The 26,171-nt window shown below is 32.3% G+C and overlaps 1 protein-coding gene across 1 annotated transcript in view; it reads left to right on the forward strand.

The window, feature by feature from the left end:
• Nucleotides 1-13,106, forward strand: part of LOC149424613 (uncharacterized) — a 371,453-nt gene extending 358,347 nt beyond the window's left edge. Inside the window, exon 9 of the mRNA XM_089631078.1 lies at nucleotides 12,866-13,106. Coding sequence (XP_089487204.1) covers nucleotides 12,866-13,106 — 241 coding nt within the window. The remainder of the gene's footprint in view (nucleotides 1-12,865) is intronic.
• Nucleotides 13,107-26,171: the final 13,065 nt, after the last annotated feature.

A 26,171-nucleotide genomic window follows, 5' to 3' on the forward strand; every position in this document is an offset into this window, starting at 1 on the left:
ACGTGTTTGTGATAAAGTGTGACAGTTTTTTTTTCATATTTCATTTTCATATTACAATGCGAGCTGCATGTATACTGTCAGATTCTTCTAAATTCTGATAAATCACCGAAAATTAGACATTCACGCGGCCTCTCGCGCTCCGCGAAATTTGATATGTTCTTTTTTCCCTGATTGGCTCGTCTGCTAAGATGAGACATTACCTCAAAATAGAGCCAGAATCTTAACGACGTAAGTGAAGCAGCCGTGTATAATAATATGCGACGCGCGGCCCTCATGTATTGGACAGACCTGCGGTTGAATTTACCCTATCCAATCTCTCAAATAAAGTGAGAATATTAATTACATAAGTAGGGAAGTCGTGTAAAAATATTCGGCGCTCGTTGACTTTGCCCTAGCAGGCCTGGAAAATCGATCTTTTCGTAGGGTTTATTTTAATTGTTTCTGATGAACGTATTACTAAAATCACAAATATTTCTAGAGGGATCCCTCGGGAAGTTATTAATTTATCATCCAGAAAAATATGATCTGGTGCTCACTGCTAATTTTGTAATAGAAGAATTTTCAAAATGTTTTCCATAAAATATTTAATGGTAGGGTACTGTTTTCATTAATATTAAATACAAATAACTTACATTTGTAGAGAAACCTTTAGAGACATTTGAGATTTTAGTAATACATTCATCAGAAATAATTAAAATGCGTCGAGAAAACCCTCGTTATTATAGTCAATGTTTATATCCCTTGTGTGTGCCAAGCTTAAATGTTTTTTTTGTGATTTGTAACAAAATTCATCATAATCTTTGAACAATTACTATCCGCCATACTTCTTCCAGCGGGCTTACAATTTAATTAATTTTTTAATACGTTGGATCTGAAAACCATCAATATGCTATTTTAAATAAAACTTAATACCTGAATAATAAAGGTTCTAACACAATTACATGCCTATATGATAAAACCTAAACAGTATTAGCAGCTCTACTAAATATAAAAAAGTATGTTTTAACAAGTTAATTAATAATAATAGTAATGATTTATTGTCTTCTTTTCATTGGTAACATATAGAGATAATGATATCCTCACTGGGATCTCCCGTGCTGAGGATGTCATTTACATATTATAATTTAATTATAAGAAATTAATATTACAACAAAGTAACATATGAATTTAATTATAAACATAAATAATTTAGTAAATTTTTTTTTAAATAATTTTAAATTAAGTAACATAGTGTTTTTTTTATAGTTCAGTTTAGTAGATTCGGTTTTAGTCTCTGTTTGATATCAGTATATTTTCTCCCTGTATTAAGTATCCATCTTTTTATTTGAGATTTAAATGTTATAATGTTGAGGTTTTTGAGATGATTTTTTTAATTAAATTCTACTTCCTCGTGAAAAACGTAATATTTTCAAAAATTTAAAAAGTTTTCTATGAAATAGCAAGTTTACGTGCTGTCAATTTGCTGATTATTTTTTTTTCAAAATTAACTTAAGACATTTAACTTTCCTTCTAAAAATATAAGTAATGATTTCAATCTGATTTTACTCTTGTCAAAACCGTTTATTTGGTCACCCTTTATTGCGAATCCAACGTTTGCGCCTCAAGGAAATGACTCCTAAATGACGATATTGTTTTACTTGGCATAACGAGTTTACTTTACGTTTGTGGCCCTTGAGATAACTGAAGGATATTGTGTTTACACAGAAGCGTAATCCTTTAAGATTGACATTATTTCAACTAAGATAAACTCTCTGCTGTAGACATTTTGAAACCTTCAATAATAAAACAAGAGATAGGCAGCAGTCTCGGTTTAATACAGGCCAAACAAATCTATAATAAGCTCGATACTTATTAGCACAGATTTAATAATATTTTAGCTCAAGTCAAGATGTTATTTTGTAGGTTTAATAAGAAATATTATGTTCACTTTATCATTGTTTTGCTATCTACGTGCCTTATAATTTATTTCATTTCCATTATTGTTACATCATAGTGTATTCCTTGAATTAATTTCTCAACTTAGATGGCTAGTATTGTTGTATCAATAAAAAAAAAATAGTTTAGCTATGTAGATTGCTATTATATTTATTAGTTTAGTAATTTGATAAAAAAATCATATTCTCTTTTTTACACTAACCCCATTCAGGGAAATTATTTTCCTCAGTGCCTATTTCATGTTTAGGTGTGATGTGTGGAAAGTCTTTTTTAATAGGAAGATCTTGAAAGGAAAGAGGTATGAGGGGTGGGATGAATGAATCCATCCCCACTTTGCTGCAATGCGAGACGATGGGTTGATAGAGACTAACTGAAGAGGTCAATGGGTCTCCCCAAACCGGCCTCTTCCGATCTGGCCCGCCATGCAGCTGGTGGGCAGAAGCATCTACCTCAAAGACCTAAACAAACCTCATCCGATTTTACCATGCACCCCTGCTATGGCAAAAGTAGCGAACTATTTTGGGTAACCTATGTCAGAAGTGTTGGTTATCTAATAAATTTCCCGGAGCGGTGGTACCCATACCCACCTCCCAAACTGGAAGTAAAACTCATTTTAAAAGCGTTACGCTTTTGCTTATCTAATCTTTTAAAAATGATTATGAGGTATTTTTTATACGTAATCACAACGCATGTACCTACATTCCCGCTACTGTTGAATTCGGTTGAATAATTGTAATATACCTATATTTATTTTAGTAAAATCAGTCGTTTTTAGATCAAATTGCCTGGAAAAATATTCGGTAGCTTTAGGCGAGGTTTACAAAACAATTTCCAGGGGAGCTTTTATAATTACATTGTAAATCTTTCGTCGAGTAAAACGAATCTGTAGAACAAATTAAAATAAATATTTTATGTTTTCGAGTATTTTTCATAAGGTTGTGCTGCTACTCTATGGTTGTACGTCTACTGGCGCTAGTTGTCTGCTAAGTATAAAATTTGACAGCTGAGTGACGTTAGTGCTTATTATGAACGGATGACTCGTGGTAGAACGGATTTCCAAATTCTCATTCGGTCTAAATCCAGAAGTTGTGTATTTTTTTAACACATACATTGACACAAGTACTGGCAAATCATTTTAAAGAGATTCTTGTTTGTATAATGGTGAACTATATCGTAGGTTGCAAACTATAAAAATACTATAAAATTAATTCTATAAAATTAAATTCTTTTTAATTGGAAATCTTACATTTATGGTTATTTATAAGTTGGACCAATAATTAATAAATAAGTTTAAAAATATGAGTAAAATAAAAATACAAAATAATAATATGTTTTATTTGTATCTCGTTTCAGAGCGTAATACACATGGTCTTAAGGGACATACTTGAATTACTTTAACCAGTGATTCCTGACATTTTGGAGTAAAAAATGTTAATCAAATTTTGGTCTCCGGTGACGTTTTTGATGTTTTTTCCACAAAAACATAGAAATTGGACAGCTAGGGTTGATATGATTGAGGGTTTGTGCGGTTATTCGACTGCGTGACCGGTGTAAAGAAAGATGTGGAAGATTTAAAAAAAAAAATTTTTTGAAAAAACAAAATACAAATGTCACCGGAGACTAAAATTTTATTTTACATTTTTTACTCCAAGTATTGTCAGGAATCACTGGTTAAACTAAGACAAGTACGTCCGTTAACACCCTGTATAAACCGTGATCTAGGCTCACATCGCAAAACTTTGGAGGAGATTATTCATGAAAAACATTTTTTGTTCAATAAGTTTTGATAAATTCTCATTTTTATGCCGTTTACGGTAAAGCGTTCATATAAACAAACTATATATGTATCTATCTTAGTCAATGAAACAAACCTATATAATTATCATTTCTTCCACTATATCAGCGGTTCTAATATGTGAATTACTCCTGCCGAGTGCTTGGCCGAGACATTGCATTCGGCCGAGTGCTCGGCCGATGTGATCAGTACAGTCCGTACTCGTTATAATAGCGGGCGAGTGGGACAGAGGATAGAATCAAGGCCCAATGACTCGGTCGAGTTACAACCCCTCCCCCAGTGCTTCACTCGCTCTCCACTCGGTCAGTGTGATCAGCCGAGCCAGTCAGTGAAAGGAAAAAAAAATTTTTTTTTGAGTTAATGACGTTTGTTGTTATAAATCTCTCATAATTTTTGTATTTTTATACTTGGCGTAACCATGACAACATCACAGTAAACTAATCTCGCATACTTTTCTTCTACATGTAATCATCTCTACTCTCCAAAAGGTTGTTCGACCGAGTAACAAAGAGAGTGACTCGGCTGAGCACTCAGCAGGTGTAATTTAGATTTTAGGCTGTTCAATTTATGATTTAAATGCGAAGGTGGACATTTTGTTATCCCAACACCTGCATTACTAACAAAATTAAAGCAACGATTACAGTACACATTTTTCTTGTTGTTTGGTAAATAGAATTACTTCGTTTAAAAAAGGTGATAGGGTCTTTTTCTTAAATTATCGTGAACACGGCTTATTTATATTAGTGTCACCCCGATAAGAAAGCACTATCCAGAATTAATAGTAAACTAATCAGAAAAAATACACTCTTTTGGTTGCATTAGTTTGTATGTCATTCAATCTAGACGTCTAAATACCGTAATAAAATATCATTACTGTACACTCTCTTCCTTAACTTAACGGGTAAAAATATTTTTCCCATGTCTCCAACCATTTAAAATAGAAATTATTTATTCGAAAAATGTCATTTTAGTTTATTGCAAAAAACCTGGAGCAATTTGTATTCCGTTTACTTGCTACCACTACAACCGTAACTGCTACTACGGTAAGATTTTTTCGGTCAGTCTGATAAATGATCTTAACCTTCTCCATTAGGCAAGTTCCATTCTCGCATTCGCATCTCCCCAAGTTAAGTATACATTCTTAGGCCTTCATGGGAAATTTCCCCCTTCTGTTATAATTAATAACCAACCTCTCTTCGCTAAGTGGTCTATTTTACCCCGAATCACTCCTCAGAGACGATCTAAGTAATGATGCTGTGGCATAATTCACATTCAATTGGATGACCGTGGGCAAGAAACTTGCCCATTTATTGTAATGTTTTTTTTAAATCTGCCCATAATATCTTGGTGCTACCCCCCTGTGGAAGGTTGAACACAATAATTCAAATTTAATTACTTTGAAAACACATTAATAAAAAAAAATTGTCACAATACTTTTATTGTGATTAAAGCTACGATTACCTAGTTTCTAGAATAATCTACTTCCTTCAAAGTTAATGATATTATTCAGATATCAGTATATATTTCCCAATGACTAAAGAAAATACTCTAATGGCCGTTGTTTGCAACTTTTCGAACGATCAATCCCCGGCTACGATCAGTCAAGTGATTTGTTCAGTAACGTTCGGTTCGCCTGTTTCCAAACATCTTTACCATTGATTATTTTAAGTGGCCCCGCCCATTTTCATATAAAATAAAATGACATCAAAGTAAAGACATTAAATGTTAAATTAGTATTCTAATAATTAAATAAAATAATTATTGTGTTTACCTTTAATGCATATAATATTTTTTAAATACTGTCGTACGTTAACGGATAGTTGATATTTTTTCAATAAACGAATTTAATATGTTAAAAATAAAGCATTAGCTTGATTTTAATGCCACCGTGTGGTTATTTTTCTCTGTCCACACTTTTTATAACAAGTCATTTAATTAGGCAACTTAATTCATCAGCTTGGTTTCTTTAAATTGGTCGATTGCTCAGTGGTCACCTTTCTGTTGGAGTTGGTTGTGGGTTTGAGCAGTGTTGAGTCAAAATTTCGGCTCAAAAATTGATCAGTAGGATTGGGCACAAGGGCCGTTAATATTCAGTGATATTTCCCCCAAGCTTAAATCACGTTCCATTGTTTTTCAAATTCTTTTAATAAAATTTGTTTAAAACATGAGATTAGACACAAAGCTGATAAATTAATTAATAATATTAATAATTAATAAATACTACGTCTTGTTATTGGTGGTTTGAAAGTTATTTTCTACTTTGAGCACGTATACAATGAGTGTATGTCCTCGTAAAAACAATGATTATTTGCACATTCTTGTATTTTTTTTCAAGAAAGTTGTCAAAATGATAAGTTACGAGTATAAAACGTAAAATACATAACTTTTTAAAAAAAATATTAGCAGGCGAAAATATTTCGATATTTCTAACGAAAAAGAAATGTTATGGTTTTTTTATAGAACGATCCGTTCCACGTGTTGTTTTCGTTAAAACCACATTTTTCACTCAAGTTCATTTCGCTAGTTTTTGGCGAGACAACTCGAAGAAAAGTTGAAGCAAGATGAACTAATGATTTTTCTTTCTTTCTCTAGTCTTTAGGGATGCAAAGAATGAGATGTCAAGGTTGATTTACGATATTTTTAGTGACCCTTCTATACCAAAATCGTTTCACGAATGGCTTGGTTTGATTAGATTTGATTGATAAAGATTAACAAACTTAACCCATTATTCTTGTTTTCTTTTCCTGATCTCTCCATAGTTTCTCACATCTCACAACCCTTTTGATTGGGGGGTGATATTAAATATCACTGGCACTGATTCCAAATAGTGAAACTCTCATGCATTGTCTAAATAAGAATATAAAGATGTAAAACAATACTGAAAAACGTCGATTTTAAAAGGAACTCGCAATTTTTTTGGGCGAGTAGAAAAATAATTACATTACATCACTTCAAATTCATTTATTTTCAATCAAATTGTTTCATTTGTTGATTTCTACTCTTTTAATTGGTAATGGAATATTATTTTTATGAATTCAAAAAGGCATATGACGATAAAACCACGAATAATTTGCGTAGTTCACATGTGGCGTTGCTTATTCTAGTTTGACGTAGGTATGCTCCAAAATGTCAAAATCAATGTTTTACAGAGCAATTAAATGGCATCGTAAAACTTTTGACATTCATACTCGTCAATACGCACTCTTAAAATACATGCCTCTTTACTCGTATTAAAAAAATATTAATTACACGAAAAAAAAAATTTATACCAAGCAAATACTTTGTGGTATGGCATTATAATTCTTAATAAAAAAATAACTTTGCAAACATAATTTTTTTTTACACCTAATTCCGACCAGATTTTGTTTCAATTGTAGCTTTGTCAGAGCAGTATAATACTCTGACGGTTGTAGATACAAAATAAAAGATTAATTGACAAATTATTTTTTTATTTAAAATTATTTATTTAATATCGTATAATCATTTTGAGATCTTTTCGTTCATAGAGGGTATTTAAATATTTTTTGTTTTAAAACATTACTTTCTACATAGTACTAATGAATACGTATATATTATGGGCGAGATTTTTGCTTGGCGGGAATTTCTACTAAACTACTTGAACATATTAACATTTCCATTCTCTTCTAATGTTTTTATTTTGGTGTGAGAATTGGATTTTCATTTCTAATCTTTATTTTTGATGTAAATTTATCTTTATTTTAATGTTGTTTTTTGTTTAAATGTATAAATTCACATATTTTAAAATGGGGGCCTCAGCACGGGTGAACAACCCAGTGAGGCCAACGTTGCTGAATTGAAATGTAAAGTACTGTAGAGTAATGTATCAATAAATAACAATAATATTAGATATTTTTGAAAACCTTCTAAATGTCATTAAATTTTCTTTAAAAGTGAAGTGTCAAGTTCTTCATGTACTTCCATACCTATAGTTGTCATACTTCCTAGCAAACTGACTTATGTAAATGCAAGCAGGGACGATGAAACTGAGAAGCCGAGAAACCATGTTAAAAATACTCCTCCAGAAGAGATAAAATTAGTTTGCTAAAGTTAAAGTTTTGATTTCATTCCAACTTTTTGATAAGTAACAATCTGTTTTGAAAAAAGTTTCTCCCTTGGGAAAACACTTTGCTGATTTAAAATCCGCATGGCTGAGAAAAGAAGAAATAAGATTACATTTTCTGTAGGAATGTGGAAAATGTTTTTCATCCTTTAATAGATTTTTTTTGCACCCTTAATGTATCTTTAATACCTAACCATCAAAACTGTAATAATACATTTGGATTTTTTTCACACCATATAATAAAAGATGTATTTCGCCATCATAAAAAAATATATTTATTGAGTACGTTTTTCCATTGATGGTTGAATTGGCATCACAGATTTAACGAAAATCCTCGTTAAAACTTTAAATTCGATGTATATTTTTTCTGTTTTATGTGATAACTACCTAAGCTCTTTGCTATGCCAGAACATTAATAAGTGAAGAAAAGTTACCGTATTCCGTTAATAATATCGTCAGCAAATTTAAACTGTTAAGAAAATTTACTTTGTTGAAACGAATTCGTTCGCAGAGTTTTCTTTGAATTATTTACTGGAGGAAGTTGTGGTTCGACCCGAGCCGAGATTGAAAATCATTAAGGCAAGAATTTCAAATTCCACATCAAAAGATTTTTTTACAAAAACTTTCTAAAGTTACGATTGTCCCTTTAGAGAGCTTTATTGATTTAAACCCTTTTACCGGGAAGTAAGGGTTGGAATCAAAGCACAAATAAGAGTGCCATGTTAGAAACAAATTTAAAGAGCTTTGATAAGAATTAAAATGCAAACATATTGAAAATGTCAAATACACCGTGTATTTTATATTAAAAAGGTTACTGACAACCCTACCAATTTTTTGTGATACAATTTGAATAAAGCTAAAATGAAAAGCCTTTGAGGACAACATGTTCTAAAATAAAATGTATACAGTAAGTAAATAAAATACATTTTTAAAATTTGTTTGGAATAATTTAGTGTAGCTTTCACGGAAAAAACTTATTAATATAAAATATTGATAATTTATTAAGAATCGCAGGCCTTTGACTAATGAATTTATTCGATAATAAACTATCAGTAAAAAAAACAATGTGTTATGGCAATGTCACGCGTTAATAAAGATTCGCGTTTCGTCATTGTGTATTATCAGGACAAACTCTGGTGTATGAACACGTGTTCCAATATTTTATGAATGTTGAGTATTGTTTGGTATTTGATGTAGACCTAATTAAACCTAACATTGACATAAATTACCACACTAGGCGGCTGCCTGTTTCATGGTGACCAATGGAAATAGATATTTTGTAGTATGGTATAGTTAATTTAAACATAGAAATTGAGTATATAAACATGCTGAAAATTGAAAGACTTAATATAAAGTAGAACATAGAATAAGACATGCACAAGGATTAGATTACATACATTTACATATATATGTTTTCAAACATACACATGTATATATATACACACATCAACACACACACACACACACACACCCTCACACACACACACACACCCTCACACACACACACTCACACATATATATTTTCATACACATACATATCTATATACATACTTGTATATATATATATATATGCACGCTTGCACGCGTTCACACATGGACACATATATATTTATACATACATCCATATACAGGCACATACACAAAAATACCTCTACCCGAGTACGAGAAACAGGCTACTAACACTATCACATTCATCCATCAGAAATTCCCCAGGCGCCTTCCTGAATTCGTATTATTTGGCTATTGATTTTATTTCAATTGTCAAATTATTGAATATTATTGGAGCAAGAATTAAACTGCGACAAGGCCATTGCGGTTTTTGGTTTTGGAATAATATAGTTGGATTGGTTGGAATATTATTTTTTTTATAAATTTAGAATTTTAAATAGGAGGACATGTATTTCAAAAATAAAGAGAAAACAATTATACCGTAACATATAATTGATCGGCATAGGGAAAAGTATACAGTTTTTAGTGTTTTTATTTTTTATTTAGTATATTTCGTAATTATCTTATAAAATATGCCAATTTTCGTATAAGGTTTGTAAAATTAATTATATGATCTTTCCATTGAAGTTTATTGTCAATTATAACACCCAAGTATCTAATGGAATCTACTCGTTCTAGTTGGTTGGATAGACAGTTAGAGAGATCACTACAATAATGTATTTTTAGTACATTATTAATTGAGGGCTGACTTGGATTGTCCAGGATAAATTTTAGATATTTAGTTTTGCCTATGTTCAATGTGAGTAGATTGTTATCCAGCCATACATATGTCATTAATAAACACGATAAAAAAGTACGGGACCGAGTACACTGCCCTGTAGAACACCAAAATTTACGCTTGTTAGAAGATACGATTTATGTGATGGTTTCTGTCTGTTTCAACCATTCAAATGCCTTATTCTTTATGCCGATTTGCTGGAGATAAGCAGAAGAATTGGACGAGAGACTGTGTCAAACACCTTAGTTAAGTCCAAGAATATTTATCACCTTTGTCCAGGGCTTGCGTCGTCTGTGATGTTAATTCTAAAATAGATGAATCTGTGTTTAGTCCTACTCTAAAGCCATACAAATTTGGCGGAGAATTTTGTATTTTGTAAGATGGTCGATAAGCCCTTTTTAAGTATTTTCTCCATAATTTTCGATAGTAATGATAAAATGGAAATCAGTCTGCAATTTGTTATATAAGTAGGGTTCCAGTCTTAAAAATGGGTTGAAACAATGCAAGTTTGAGTTTGTTTGAAAATTCACCTTTATTGAGACTGAGGTTAATGATATTAACTACTAGTACTAGTGATTGGTTTATAAAAGGTCCTACTATTTTTAGTATGTTTGAGGATATTTTGTCAAGATTGCATGAAGGAGAAGGCTTTAATTTTTTAATGATTTGTGAAATTTTAGCAGAGTAAGTGGGGTCTAATGTGAGTGTATTGTTTTTTCACTTATTATTTTAAATACTATTTTCATCGGGTGATGTCTTATTTAAAATTTGTGATGCTTGATTTTTGCCGATATTACATAAATATTCATTTATGTGATTGTTCACAGTTTCTGGATGGTCTTTTAGGGAGGTGTCTTGACTGTTGATAATTTATTGATTGGTGGCATTGAGTGATCGGTGTTGGAAGTTTCTTTGATACTTTGCCAAATTTTTTGTTATTATTGCTGGCTCTGGACAGTTTCTCTTTAATGTAGTTTTTTTAGCGGTTTTAATGAGCTTTTTATAAAATTTTAAGGATTATGTCTAGATAATTAAGTAAGTTATCTAAAATTTTAATTTATATCTTACTTACATTTTTTTAATTTAATTTTATATTTATTATGTGACACCTCACAAGATCGCTCCTGTCTGTATAGTGTAAAAGCAAGGGAGATATGGCGCCACCAGTTTGGGCAGCGTCGTGAGGCGGCTTTAGGTAGGGGCTGTATGAAGGGCTTTATTTAATGCGGGCCCTGAATAGACCAAGATTATACGAAGAAGGAAAAACAGATGCCGGTAGCACGTTTCACATACGAGCCGTCTTCCAAAAAATGTGTCGAAGAAGCGGCCCGTTCTCTTGAAGCCAACATCAACTGTGAACGGGTGTTGCGCTCTTGTACGTCGAGATTACCAGTGCACCAGGGGTCAATGTTGATCAAGTATTGTGGGGCTCCAAAATTCAATTGTTGGGCATAATTGAGTTTTATATAGGGTTAGCAGCTAGTTACTATTGAGGAATTTACTAACCCTATATAAGACGCCCAGTTTCTTGGAAAGCCAGATTTACTTGGGCTTCTATAGAGCCCCGATACTTGAGCCAGTCTGATATACTTATCAATGGACTCTTTATTGGGGAGGGTGATTCCATCAAATTGCACCAGACAGTTATTGACCTCGCTAAAACCTCTGTAAAATCTTTTAAAATTAATTTAGCTAAATTTCCTTCTATAGATCCTTACACCTTACATTTTACGTCTGTCTCATTTTACCTTAAGATTATGTAGATGAAAATTGTTTTCTGCATCATTTGTCTATGCTTAAAATGAAAAAGTATCACCTCACGTTTTGAACGACATTGAAATGTTAATTATTTTTTACTATAAACTCACAATCCATATCTAAAAACCTGACAGTTAAAATCATCTTACCTTTGCTAGTTTATTTAAGCTTTTATACGCAATTTGTTAAAAAAAGTAAATAACACAAGTATTATTCGTTAATTTTTAAACCTACTAACTAATCTACTGTACGCCACCCCTTATTTCGGAAAACGGAGCTTGTCTTACAACCGACTTCAAACTTCCACCTCCTTACTAATAAACATGTTTTAACTTTTATATAACTCATAAACATCAATTTACCATACATTAATAATTGTTTATCTCTTGTGTGAAATTTTATTAAAAAAACACACAGCAAGGGACCTATGAGAAATGAAGGATAACTTAACTTTGGTCGAGATGTCATGATGTCAGCTAAATCGGGTGAAGGACCACCAGAATAAAGGATCTAGGTTAAAGTTCCAGTTGCGACCGTTACCTTTTTTGTTTTCTGTTTCTTTGTTTATTTTATGTTTCACTGATCTTGCTACCTTCTTCATTGATAAAAATAATATTTTTAATAATTACATATTGTTTATAACTGTTATACTGAGTGTGTTATAATTGATATATTTCTTAAGATTCCGAAACGGTCTGAACTTTGAACAGATTCCAAAAGCACTAAGATAATCCCATTATACTTTATGATGTTTCAACATATTCCTTCAACCGTAACCCAACATTTTTTTTAATTAACCATATATGTAATTGGGTATTTGGCAATGTCTCTTGATTTCACAACATGACACGCTTTATTTTATTTTATAGGTTCTGAGGTGTTGAGTTAAATATTCACTGTGTGAAATTTTTTAAATGTCTTTTGTGTTTGGTTTTGATTTTGTATTGTATTTTAATGTGTGGTTTTGTATGGTAGTTTTGAATTAAATTCTCCCTGACGGGATTTGGATTCAGACTATGAACGCTTAAAATGGTCTTGACATGTTAGTAATTTGATGTATTTCTTTCAGTACTCCAAAGGGCCTCGAAGACGTATCAACTTACCCCTTACTCTTCGCTGAGCTCCTGGCAGCAGGATGGTCCACCGACGAGTTGAAGAAGCTGGCGGGCCTGAACTTCTTACGGGTATTCGAAGAGGTGGAGAGAATACGAGACGAGCAGGCCGGGGCAGGGGTTCCACCCTTCGAGGAGAGCAGTATGCAGCCCTGGCCTGGCTTGGGATATAACTGCACCAGTCAAGATTTGTTTTAAAATGCTTTAATATTTTAGTACTAGGTTATCTCAAATCTATAAAGAAATTAACATTAATGTTTGACATACTCAGCTTTGTAGGCATACAAAAAAGGAACTAACGTAACGAAAAAAGGAACTGAACTAACCACCTTTAAAAATCTATATATTTTTATGTATCTCGAAAAATCTGCCGCTTACTGCAAGGACGAGTGTGCGGATATGTAATACTTGTGACGTGATTTCTCCAGGATTCCTGCAATTTTTCTTTGTTATCCATATTTTTTTACATTAGCTCCACACAGGAGGCCCTAAAAAAATAATTTCACTCATTTTTGGGGATGCTGTGTGAAGGTCTTAAAACAGGTTTGAGGGGTGGGTAGGAATCTTTGCGTCAATTTCTCCAGGAGTGAAGGGCGTATCCATTTTTCCCACTGCGATTAAAGGCGATGGATCGGTGGAAAGTCCTGATGGTGGGGTCAAAGAGTCTCCCTCAACCAGTGTTTCCCGATCCGGCCCACCACGCAGTAGGTGGGCAGACGCAGACGCAGACGTCAAGACCTGGACAAACTTCACTCCATGAACCCGGTTAACTCTGCTAAGTCACCAAATGTAGCGGGCCACTTGGGGTGACCAATGGCAGACGTGTATAGTTTAATACATTATATTATTATATGTTTTAATAAATTCGTTGACTGACCTTCGCATAGTGTGCGAAATTTCAACAGCCAAAAAGGGATTTTTTTAAGAGATAAAAATCTAATTAAATGTTATTTTATTTTATTTATTGTTCTATTTTATGTGGAGGTAGATTTTAATTATTTAATAAACCATCGCAAAGTACAGTTCTCTTATAAAGTGAGAGAAAAATAGTATGTTAAATTTCTGGTAAAATTATGTACAATTGCTATGTAAGGTGAGCTAAGAACTCATGTTGCTTCCGTTATTTTCACGGAACTATTGCTACACAAGTTCCCTTAGGCACTTATCTAGCATTGCTTCATTAACACTTGTAAATTAATAATAAATGATAAGTTGTACAAAGTTTAGGAAAGCATGCAAGCACCATTTAAGGATTGGATTTCTATTTAGCATAAGGCACCGTTTGTGTTCCTTCAATCAGCATTAATGATGTTTAAACCTAAACACGTTGTAAATATTTTATGTAATGATATATCTATTTAAGCATTAGATAGCTATCTATGAAAAATTGTGTTTTATCCTTTAAGCATATAAACATTTAAAACAAGACAATCCCAAATATTTTATTTCGTTAATTTAAAGTCTAATATAATATATTTAGAAAATAATGTTAATGAAGGGATACTATAAAATGTTTTAAACTTGATGTGAATTTTATTTATAAATTTTGTATTCAGAAATATACGCTTTTATTGTAAAAATAATGTGTTACACGGTTAGAGTGAAATATAATGCTTTTGGTAGAGTTTGCAAGTTCCTAAGTAGCTTAAAAGTGATAGCTGTTTTTTGGTGCAATGTTTGTTGAATATTAGTTTAAAAAGAGCTATTTATTATTTGGAAACAAAAACGTGCGTTATTTTATCATTGGTTTTATCGTTGGTCATCTAATCAAGTCATTTAAATGAAAACAGTATATCCGAGAAAGAAAAAAAAAATTATTTAGAAGAACGTGCTATGGCCGCAAGACGCGGGCCTGGAATAAAAAGAATTATTCTTTCAAGGTGTTTCTTAATCTTGTGCTTGCTTGAGAAGTTTAAGACCGAAGCATTCGCGGAATATTCAGAAAAGTAAACAAAAGGATGTACCAAGACACGTTGTTACAAAGAACTTAGAAGTCGTGAGATATAAGAAGTACCCGTATGTCAACACAGAATAATGATTTGGTTTGAGCAGAAAAACACGATCCTATTTAAAATTCGCTGATAGTAAGGTTGCCTGAGCGAATGTTCAAGATTCTGAACAGAGGAGTAATTTAGAATAATACAGACGCAGGGATTTAGCGTTTCGAATGGAAGTTTATCCCGGCATGAAAGCGATTTCAATATGATCTTTATAAAACTATTTGTAAATTTGTTGAGTCATTCCTGGATTTTCGAGGTGTTCAGGAGTCGACTGCTTAAAATTTCTTTATGTCACTAGCTTTGAAAAATAGAACAAACCGACTAAAAGAAGATTTTTATTGGAGTCATGAATGTTACACTTTAAATGCAATCAATCAATAACACATACATAATTAATGTATTTGCCACTAGTTCCCGAGTGAAACATACTTCTACTATCGGCTTGTTGCGAGACAATTTAAAACGGAAAAGTTGCTTAAAATGGCTTCATCTACGTTTAGTGACCAATACCTTAGTCAGGGACAGGCACCAGTAACTCCTGTGCGATAACATTTTCAAAATTGGAACTGAAAAGTATAAATTACACAAGTGTTAAAGTATGTTCAAACATTATTTTATTAATCAATAATTCTTTATTTCAAATGAGCATTTATTTTGTTCAAATTATTGAAAAATTTAAATCTCTTAAAAATTGACAGATTTGAATCTGAATCACTAGTGATTTTTTAAGTTTCATTCGATGGGTAATTCTGGTCGTCTCTCTAATATAAAGAAAATTGACAAAATATTTTCGATAGGCAATGACAGGCCTAAGGCAAATATTTTATAAATACTTTCTGCTTCTTTTTTGATGACCTCCGTGGTCGAGGGGTAGGACTCTCGACTAGCAATCCGGAAGTCACGGGTAAATAATATATATTATATTTGTGGCATGTTCCATAGTGAAAGATATTTAGTATCGCCCTGATGTAAGTCAACCATTCAGAATTGACACCGTGTTATAGCCAGGTACTTCCCGACCTTTATCATTCTCATCTCCTTCCCCTCTCCACTACCTTCAGCCTCATAATATACCTCAATTGGGGATGTCATAGTCTCACTGGCTCTGGACGGTTGGTAATGAGTTGGACTGAGTTGAGTTGGGACGTTTTACATAAAAAAAGCTTCACACGGTTCCTTCACCTTACTAGGTACCGCATAAGTACCCATTATTTGTAGAAACATTATTTATAACAATATTGTTCTCTTAATATACTATTTTGTGTTATTTTAATTATTGTTTAAAATTATTATGCTCAACACAGGCTTATCCTTGTGAGGTTATAAATTCAAATGTAAACAATGATACAATGTAAAGAAACAAAATATAAATAAATAACATTCCGCGGTTTTTCAGAGTTTGCGCTAACTCAAAAACAATATCCGGAACCTACTGAAAATGCATTCTCTAATCTACAAAACAAACCTTGTTAAAAATACTAAGTTCTGAAAATTGTTTGTGGTTTTGAATAAAACTCGAACTTTATTAACTACTTTTCGATTGGTGTTAAATCCACTTTGTTACTGGGAAGCATAAAACGTAACAGCGCTTTAATATTAGATCGCGGCCTGCTAAATTTAACTTTGCTGGTGATTATAACGCAACCTGCTACGTTTTGTAACTTTTGTATAGGGTATTAGGATGGGGGTGAACTTGGGGGTTGGGATTGAGGGAAGACTGGGAACAGCATTTGGGCAATATGTTATACGCATATTCGATAACTCTGACGTGTTAACGATCCAGAAAATGATAAACGAACACAATGGGCGCTTAGCGAAGGGCAATTAATTTTTATTAATTATTTTTCGTTTCACATTGTTTTTTTTTTGTTGTTGATATTTTGGTTCTCAGGAAAATAACGTTGGTAATTAGTAGGATTAATAATGTAGTAGCTTATAATATTTTTTTGGATTAGCTAATATAAAATAGAATTAGTACCTACCTACTACTTTCTTTTTTGTGTTCCTAGTAATGGAACATTCAAATTGAATGTAACTTCAATCAAGTGTTATCAATTTACCTGGAAAATTTGAGAATTCTATATTTTCTAAGAATTCTGAGCTAATACGAGCAGTGAAATAGCACAATAATGCTTAAGACACATTACGCTAAACGCATCAACGCTTATTTGGGCGTGGTCTATAGAGATTATTATGTGTTGTCACACTACGCTACAATCTTCCTCTCTTCATGGCAGGAGAGGGGATCAGATCAATTGAGGAGCTGCCGTGGAATATACTGGATCGCCGTGATGGCTGACAAATTTTGAAATCGGTCTGACCCCCTCTTTTGCCACAGGCTGGAGAGGAGGTCGTATCATTTTCGAATATCGCCTGGCTAACAGATCACGACATATCATCGTCGCCACGTCTATACTTATAACACATCATCTGGTGTCAAGTCTGCATGGGATTGCATGGAGAGCGACATGGTGTTACAAAAAAAAACGCTTTGATGCGTATGTGTCGGCACCCTAAACGGCTTCTATATAGTTCTAATTTGGATTTTTTTCCCCAGAGGATGGACCGTCAAACTCCTCCTTGCATCATTTCTGTACATTAAGTTCCGAAAAGTTTGAGAATGCTCTTGAAAGTTCTCGAAGGAGCCACAACAACGCGTGACGGGGTACACCTAGTAACATAAAAATATATCGAAGAAAGCAAACACTTTGTGGCTTGACATTATACAAAATGAAACAAACACTTAGTTTTAAACCACTTTATTTTGAGATACATTCGTCAACCGGAAATTAATTCAACGAATATCGACGTCGACGAATATACCTCAAAATAAAGTGGTTTAAAACTAAGTTTTTGTTTCATTTTGTATATAAAATATACATAGTTGACGTAGACCCGTAACATTTTATTCATACTAACGAACGTTTTATCCTTTCATCATAAGCCACAGATAATAATTATATTCAAAACAGATTGAAACTTTAAATCTTTTGAATAATAATTACAATTTTAACGCCTCGACCGGGGGTACATACCTTTTAACATAATAGTCAGGGGATTCAATTTCAAAACGGGCAAAATTGTCAACGCAACATTTAGATGGTTTCAACTTGGAAAAGGACAAACTTTTATTAACTGAATTAAAACATTTAGATTTAAAACCTAAACCTCAATTCTCCCCTAACTAAGTCTTGTTACTTGGAAAGTTAGTAATTTTTGATTACGTTCACTCGAAAATGTTACTCGCGACGGACGACCAAAAAGTAATTCGATTAACAAGTGATTTATATTGAGCTTTTCAAAAGCTTCGAAGTTAGTTGTTTTAAAGCGTGTACAATGTACAATGACAACTGTCGAAGTTGATTGGTTGAATGTCGTTTATGGACTGAATATCAGTTTCAACTGCCTGTGTAAATCCCGAGAGAATTGCCGATAGCCAACATCGCTTGTTTTAAAAAATTCCAAGTATTTTTCCAAGTTACATCAAATTTGTAACTGAATGAATTCACTTAAATGATTTTTATTTGAATTCTTGAATTGTCACAGTTGTCTTAAGAACGAAATGGAATTTACGTTAAATTATATAAATAGTTTTACTACCGACTTAACCCGAATTGGAAACATTCTTTTTTCGAGATCTTTTATAATATTATTTGGTTAATTTATATAGCTCCGTTTTCGCGAAAACTCACCTAAAGAAATATACGGAAAAAATTGTCTTACGTTTTGACAAAATAGATATTTTAAAATTCTACAGTTGAAAAGGATGTTGCGAGCTGAAAAGACTTGCGCCAACTTTAAAATTTCCAACGGACACAGGTGTAAGTACATTTGTCATGAAGCCAGGTGTCATTGTTTAAGAATTCGAGCTTTTTAAATTTATTTTGTGTTTCTTTATTCATAAAAGTTTAAATGATTACAACTATTTTGTTGTTTACAACCACCATACTAGACTCATGCCTATATTATGGTAGTCATAATGTTTTAGATTACAATGTTAAGATGTACAGAGATAAGAGATAGAAAAAAGGATGAAAAAATAGAAAATATATGAAAAGAATGGAATAAAAGAGCAGTTAATTTAATCTTCATTGACAGAATTGAATATCTTGGGATCAATATAAGAGAATTGTGCTGGGCGAATGCTGTTATAACTATATATATACTTTCTTGTTTAAATGAAAAAAAAATTAAAAATATCCATTTAAACTAATTTTTTGTTTTCGGTAATGAATGAATGCAAATCTCGGAAGCGGAAATAAACCCACTTCGTGACATGCAATCAAGCTAAATCTCGGCAGATAGATTTTTTGTCGATGACGATGATTCTGTCAACTTTTGATGGAAATCACACGCACGTACACGTACACGCACACGGACACGGACATCGGACATAGGTATATTCATTTCTCTGATATGACACAGCCATGATTACAGTAATCAATATACCAAATAAATTTCAGGTTGTGGACTGCAGTTCCGGGGTAGGAAAATTCAACCTCCATTCAAACTTGCTTTTTTTAACAGTTTTAAAAGACGTTTTAAAATAAAAGTTTCTGTAGTACAAACAAGTTTTTACGAGTTGATTTTTTTTTTTAAATTTTTCTATTTAGAATTTAGAGAGATATGCTTAAATTACAAGAAAAAAGGAAGAAATTTCACCAAGAAAACCACGTTTGTTTTATTTTTTGTTTGCTATCCACATTGTTTTAGTTTAGGCACGGTGAAAGCTTTATAAAAACTCAATATCTTTCATATGAATGATTACATATATCTCTATATTTTTACATATATTTTTGTGTAGCATTATATTATTATTTAGAAGCACTGCATTTATTTTTTTCACATTCTAATTGTAAATTACTTGTATCCACTTAAATTACGCACAATGAACCTGTACTATTATAAAATGCCTTCTGCACTTTTGAAACTGGTTTATTTTTTTATCTCTTTTTTTATAAATGGAAAATTATATGTTCATTTCCTAAGATTATGATTATTTATTTTGTTGTTGTTGTTTTAAAAATAAAAAGAAATAACTTTTTGTTGTCACAGTATTACTATGTAAAAGCTCGTTAGGGCGTTTAAATTAATGAATAATATAATTTGAGAAAAAGTCATCTAGCTCAAACGTATGTTTGAAATTGAAATATGTATTTGATAAGTTCTATTTCAAAACTTGTGGCAATACTTCAAAAGAGTTCTAAACGAAATCTATCAGTGCATTCGGTCGAATTATTCAACTCCATTCGAGCGCAATCGCGTTATTCGCGAGAGAGAAAAACAATGGTAGGTAAATATGAACGATAACCGGTCAAAATGCTGCAATGAAGTAAAATATATCCCCTTTAAGCCACTGAAGCGTAATATTCAGTTTCTAGGGAACATTTAAGAGACGGAGATAAATTTAATTGCTCGTTGTTATGAAACTATTTTACCAATAATGGCGCACCCAATAAACACATCGATGGATAAAATCGCTTTAAAGTTAACGAATTTCCGAACTAAAGTTCAAAGGCTAATTTGGTTATTAAAGAAAACTTTGTTTTTAATCAAATCTAATATCTACTAATTTGTGTCTATCGTTTTGTTGCTGAACTAACTTTATTGAGTTTTGGAATAAAAATAATTCCTCTACCGCAAATCATAATAACAGGAATCATAAATTATTGCGTCAAGTGAAAGGTTCTATCACTGTTATGCGTTTGATGATAATGATTTTTTTAATATGATCGATTTAGTTTTATCTATATTATCTAGTATAAACCATATTTGTATTTCTTTGGCATTAACTATGTAACAATTTCTAGACATTTTTGGTTTATTGAGTTTTATTTTCCAATGTACATTTGTTACTTAAATTTTTTTACTTTGTTTCTACACAAACGTGTCATTAATTAGTTTTAGGATTACTAGTTGATGAAATGGTTGTGTCGAAACCAGTAGCAAAGTAAAAAAATTAAGTAATAAATGTATGTTGGAAAATAAAACCCAATAAAAAATTTCTAGTTACCTTTAATAATTACAAACAACTTATTTCTATGACATTTAGAAACACTTTACAATGCATCTAAAACTAATTCTTTATAGTATTTAGGCATAACCATAGACATATGAATATTAGTAGACCTGCCCTAAGTGATTAAAAGCGTATTATCCCCACTCCCCATACCGGTTCCATTGGAGCCGGCTGTGCTCGCGTATGGCCTCAAGTGAAATTTGAAAACGTGACGTCATCATTCTTGTGCGAACTATGGTCGAGGCATCATCGGTTCATTTTACAAAATAACACGGCAAAATGTTGACTTGTACTATGAAAACTTGTAAAAATAGATGTGAAAAAGAGAATAAACCCAATTGTCGTATTACATTCCATATAAAAGCATTATTTTACTTTATTTTAAGCATATTCACATCGTATAATATGAATCAGTTGTTACTATCACATCGAGAAACGTCTGGACGCGAAACACAAAGCTGGTTGGTTGCTGGGAAGTAAATTATGAACATTTATAAAAGTGTCTTAACTAAATACTTAAACGAAATATTCGACTCTGAAAATAGAACCGAATTTTTTTGCCGAATTTGGACTTCGCAAATTTGTTCATAACGTGGCGAGTAATTTGCGCTCCCATGTAAAAATGTCTATTCATTCAAAAGCAGTGTTACTTTTAAGAAGTAAATGGTGATATTATAATGCGAGATGCCTATTTACTGTCAGATTGATTTATTGACGAATCACAGTCAGCTTCACTCCCTTCGTTCTTCAACAGTTGATTTTACCCCTCGCCATTATCTTCTCGTCTATTAATTTCTATGTCTGTGGGCATAACCCACGAAAATCCGAAAGACTTTTAGCTTCTTTAACATCTGTCGGTAGTTCATTGAAAATCTTAAATCCTTTAAAATAGAGATTATTTTGGTTTCCCGACAAATTTATTTTCGGAAGTATAAAATCTCCACAGTTTCTTACGGAGTAGTCATGTATTTCGAAATTAAAATTTATATTCTTATACATGTATTTTGGGTGCATCTTATTTTTGAGATTAAATATAAATATTAAAGTACCATAAATTATACGTTGTCTTACACTTAAATACCTAGTTTCTTCTGAATATTACTATGATTATCTTGGAATACCTACTACAATTAAATACTGCTCGCATACCTCTATTTTAAATTATTTGAAATTTGTTCACCCATTTTTGATACATTGTTAGTTTTAAAAAAAAGCTGATGTTGATAAAATTGTCTTGTGTTGCTGATCTCTACAACACAGATCGTAAACAGTATCAAATAATATTTCAAAATAAACAAAATGCCATGTATCGTAATTAAGTTATCTCGTGTTGCACTTCCTCATTAGCTATTAGTACATGAGCATGTCTATTTATGTACACCATTATAGTTGAATTACTACATACATTTGTCATAATATCAAAGCGACCTAAAATAAAGCGGCCCAAATTAATTCGATCTGTAAATTAAGTACTTGCTGACATAATATCTAGTTAATTTTTCACCTGTGCGTCACCGATCAGTGTTCGAGTTTCTAGTATTTGCTGGCTAGGTTCGTAAATTTTGCCCAGTGGCGGCAGGTGCTTGCTGAATGGTAGTTCTCTATTGTCATCGGGGAACTATTGTTATTTTATCGATGATCGTATTAGATCGCAGCTCATTGTGTCTCTGTGCGGCTCTACACCTAATTGATAGCTTTAATCCATAGATAATCCTATTTTACTCCATTGTTTCGCGACAAATGCAATGGAAATTGAAAGAAATGTCACCGCTGGTGAACGGATATTAAATTAATTAATGCATTTATTGAACGTGAGTAAACGAAAATGCAGTTTTCGGTTAAATTTTCTATTGTATATTTCATGTCAGTGGGAGAGCACATCGGTAAAGAGCTTGTCGACAAGACCAGTTATTCGTCAAAGTACCGTCCAGATTTAGTCGATGTGAACTGTTATCGTTTATTCGTTGGCAGTCTGCGGTTGGGCTTAGGAGTGTTAACGTATAACCGATATTGTCGATAAAAACCTTTATCGATCTGTTTGTGCTAATATCCCTGCTAGCGGATACATTGGATAAAGGGTATGACGGGGAACTCAAACATCACTTAAATAGATAAATCACTAATTTAACAGACTACTATTTTTGCTTACATACGGACCTTCGTTTATTAATGCCCAAGTTTTGTTTATCAGTCGGTGTGATACTGTTATTTTTAGCATACAAATGAATCCTTGCAACTAGTAGAAACGGTTTCATGATAACTCAACACAGTGACTATTCAACACACTTTTAAAAAGTGATATATTATGATGTCATTAATTTTTTTTAACCTAACCTAACCTAACCTAACCCACTTAACCCAGTTAGTAAAGTTTTTGTTTCATCACTTTTCATGACTTTAATAACTTTTTAAAAATGTGATGAATTATCATTGTGATGATTTATCCGTTCACCAGTAGAAACATCGTAATATAACTTTTTCACTCGAGCAATAGCAATAGCTAGTTTGGGGAGCTGTCACTTAAGGAGTGTATGCTAGAGTTTATTTTGTTTATAACATCTAAGAATATGAGAATGATGAAATGTAGGAGGATTAAAGAGGAGTAAAATATTATTGATGCATATAAATATTAATCTTAACTCTAGTATTGTTATGCGACTGCTAAATCACGTAACAATTTAAGAAAGCAAATTAATCATATTCACCTGAGAGGGAATGATGATTGTTTTCATCTATGACTTTAAATGTAATTAATAATATCATAACGGCAAGGTCCTTTCTCCAGTCTCCTGACTTCTTCTGGCGTCCGTTCAATATTAATTTGCTGTACAAATTGTTATGATGTCATCTCGCCTATTAATCACAGCGGCTATTCTGCTCCTAAAAACATCCTGGACATATTATTATTTAGTCATTTTCTGTCCTGTTTACCGAAAGTCATTAATCACAATATATTTTTGCAAAAATTATATCACGAAAACGTTAACGCCTGTCGCCTAATTATTTGTGAAAGCTTTTTTTAATTTTTGAGATGTTTTTACTATCGGGTATTAAAGAATTATTATCTCTTAATTTTTTATCGTCAGCATAAAAGCTTGCATCGATAATATTATGGCAAATTATCTTTCAATGATGAAACGTTATCTTCATCTGCCTCTGCTAGATGTAACCTGCAAAGATTTCCATTTGGGAATTGTTGAACTACGCTCAATTGGGTACTACGCATGTGGGTTTGAAGTAAAATGAAATTGGCCATCAGTGAAAAAATAACATCCTAGTTGAAGATTATCCCAAAATTGTAACAGTTTTATCACATATCTATAACTAGCCATAAATGTTTAAAGTGGCCATCACACTATGTGAATAATAAACGATTTGATTTAGAATGTTAAAGTTTCCCACGACACTGATATTCTCGAGATTTATTTGAAGGAACCAAATACTTTGGGACATTATATATTAAATGAAAAACACACTTGGCAATGTACCATTTTTTTATTGAATTAATAAATGATAGCCAACCAGGATATAACTGGTTGATATAATAGCCCTGACGAAGCTTAAGATAAGCGATATCTGGTTGGCTGTAATTTATTAATTCAATAAAAAAGTGGTGTATTACAAAGTGTGTTTTTTTCATTCAATATTTATAAATGTTAAGATTGGCATAAGAATGCTAAATGACTCATGGCTCAGGCGTAGTCGTGGGTACTTCAAACATCTAATAATTTGAAATCGTGTAGGTTACATAAATATCTGAGGATAGCCGTATTAAATAAGATTTTGTGAAAGATGATACCTTATTTCAATCATTATAAATATGAGTGCTTAATGTCAATACAATAGCAGCGCTTCAGCAATGTTTGCCAAATGCCTCATCTAGAATTTTGCCCTTTTCTTGAATTTAAAAGCATCGAATTGCTGGATTCAACGCGTTGAACACGTTGTTAGATACTAACAATGATTATCTAATATTTGAAAAAATATTAAGACGTTAGCTTAGAACGTGAAGATCGAAATTATTTAAATAACTTACAGGCAAATCATTTTAAAGAGGAGACGTTATAATGTATTTATGCATAACGATAGTATCAAACACGTAAAAAAAATTCGAAGTAGTTCGGAAAATCCGCCCGCAGTAACATCATAACCCCACAATAGACCAAAGATACTGAATACGTAGCATTGTTTATCAATTACAGTTTTGATTTATAGTTTTAAATATCCAGAAATATTATTATCCAATTTAAAAATAACAGTTTATGTATAATATAAGTTTTGTTGTTTGATTATTTTTACGCGTGACAGCTCTTTCGCCTTCTGAAGACATTATCGAACAGTATGATCATGCCTTCAGAAGGCAAAATAATAACTAGAATAATAATGTAACTGAATATATTTAAAAAAATCAAACGGATTTCTACAAATTATTTTTTTGAACAATAAATAGTTATTTTCACCTAGCATCAGTTTTCAATTACTTAAAGAACTTACAAGGTATACCCCTTGATATTATATTTTAGTTGTGCAAACCAATTTTTTTAAAATTTTAATTTGCATCCAAACGTTAATCGTTAAAAATATAAACAATTGTTATTTTTTATCCATCCAGTACTTCACTACGCAAGCAAGAGTCTTTTTAAAATGTTTAACCAGTACATATTTAACAATAAAGTTCCTACTGTTATGTGTCATTTTATTCATTAAATATTTTTATATTGTTCTTGCATTTAAAAATCACTCCATTTTTAATCCTGCCTCCTTCAATAGACGCACCAGTAAAAAGGGTAGGGGAACTATTCGATCTACTCCAGAATATAATATGAACGTCTTCCTTAGTAAGGATAAATAATAAATCTCAAAAGAGAGCGTTCCAATTATTTTATTATAGGCATTTCACTTACTCCACCGTCATAAAATTTTACGTCCCTCGAATATTTCATGGTTTTTTATTTGCGGACTGCGAGGTGAGCTGGCCCGCAGAATCTCGGAGTGGGCCACAACCTTTCTTGTATTTATCGGCAGTCTCCCTTACCTAAGCGGATCACCTTCCATCAATGATCCATCAGCCCATCGGGCCCGGTGGTAATTAGCTAAATTTATTTGCAGTCACGTAGGGGTCCAGCGATTTATTCGAAACTTGGAAAAAAATTGATACTCGCGCGAAGCCTTACAACACGTTCCGGGACCACAGTTAATCGTCGTCGACAAATTATTCACACATTCTCGATTGTCTGACTTTTA

This window comes from Hesperophylax consimilis, chromosome 4, assembly GCF_061612785.1.
Source record: "Hesperophylax consimilis isolate HC1 chromosome 4, BYU_Hcon_1.0, whole genome shotgun sequence".
In the NCBI taxonomy this organism is placed as follows: Eukaryota; Metazoa; Arthropoda; class Insecta; order Trichoptera; family Limnephilidae; genus Hesperophylax; species Hesperophylax consimilis.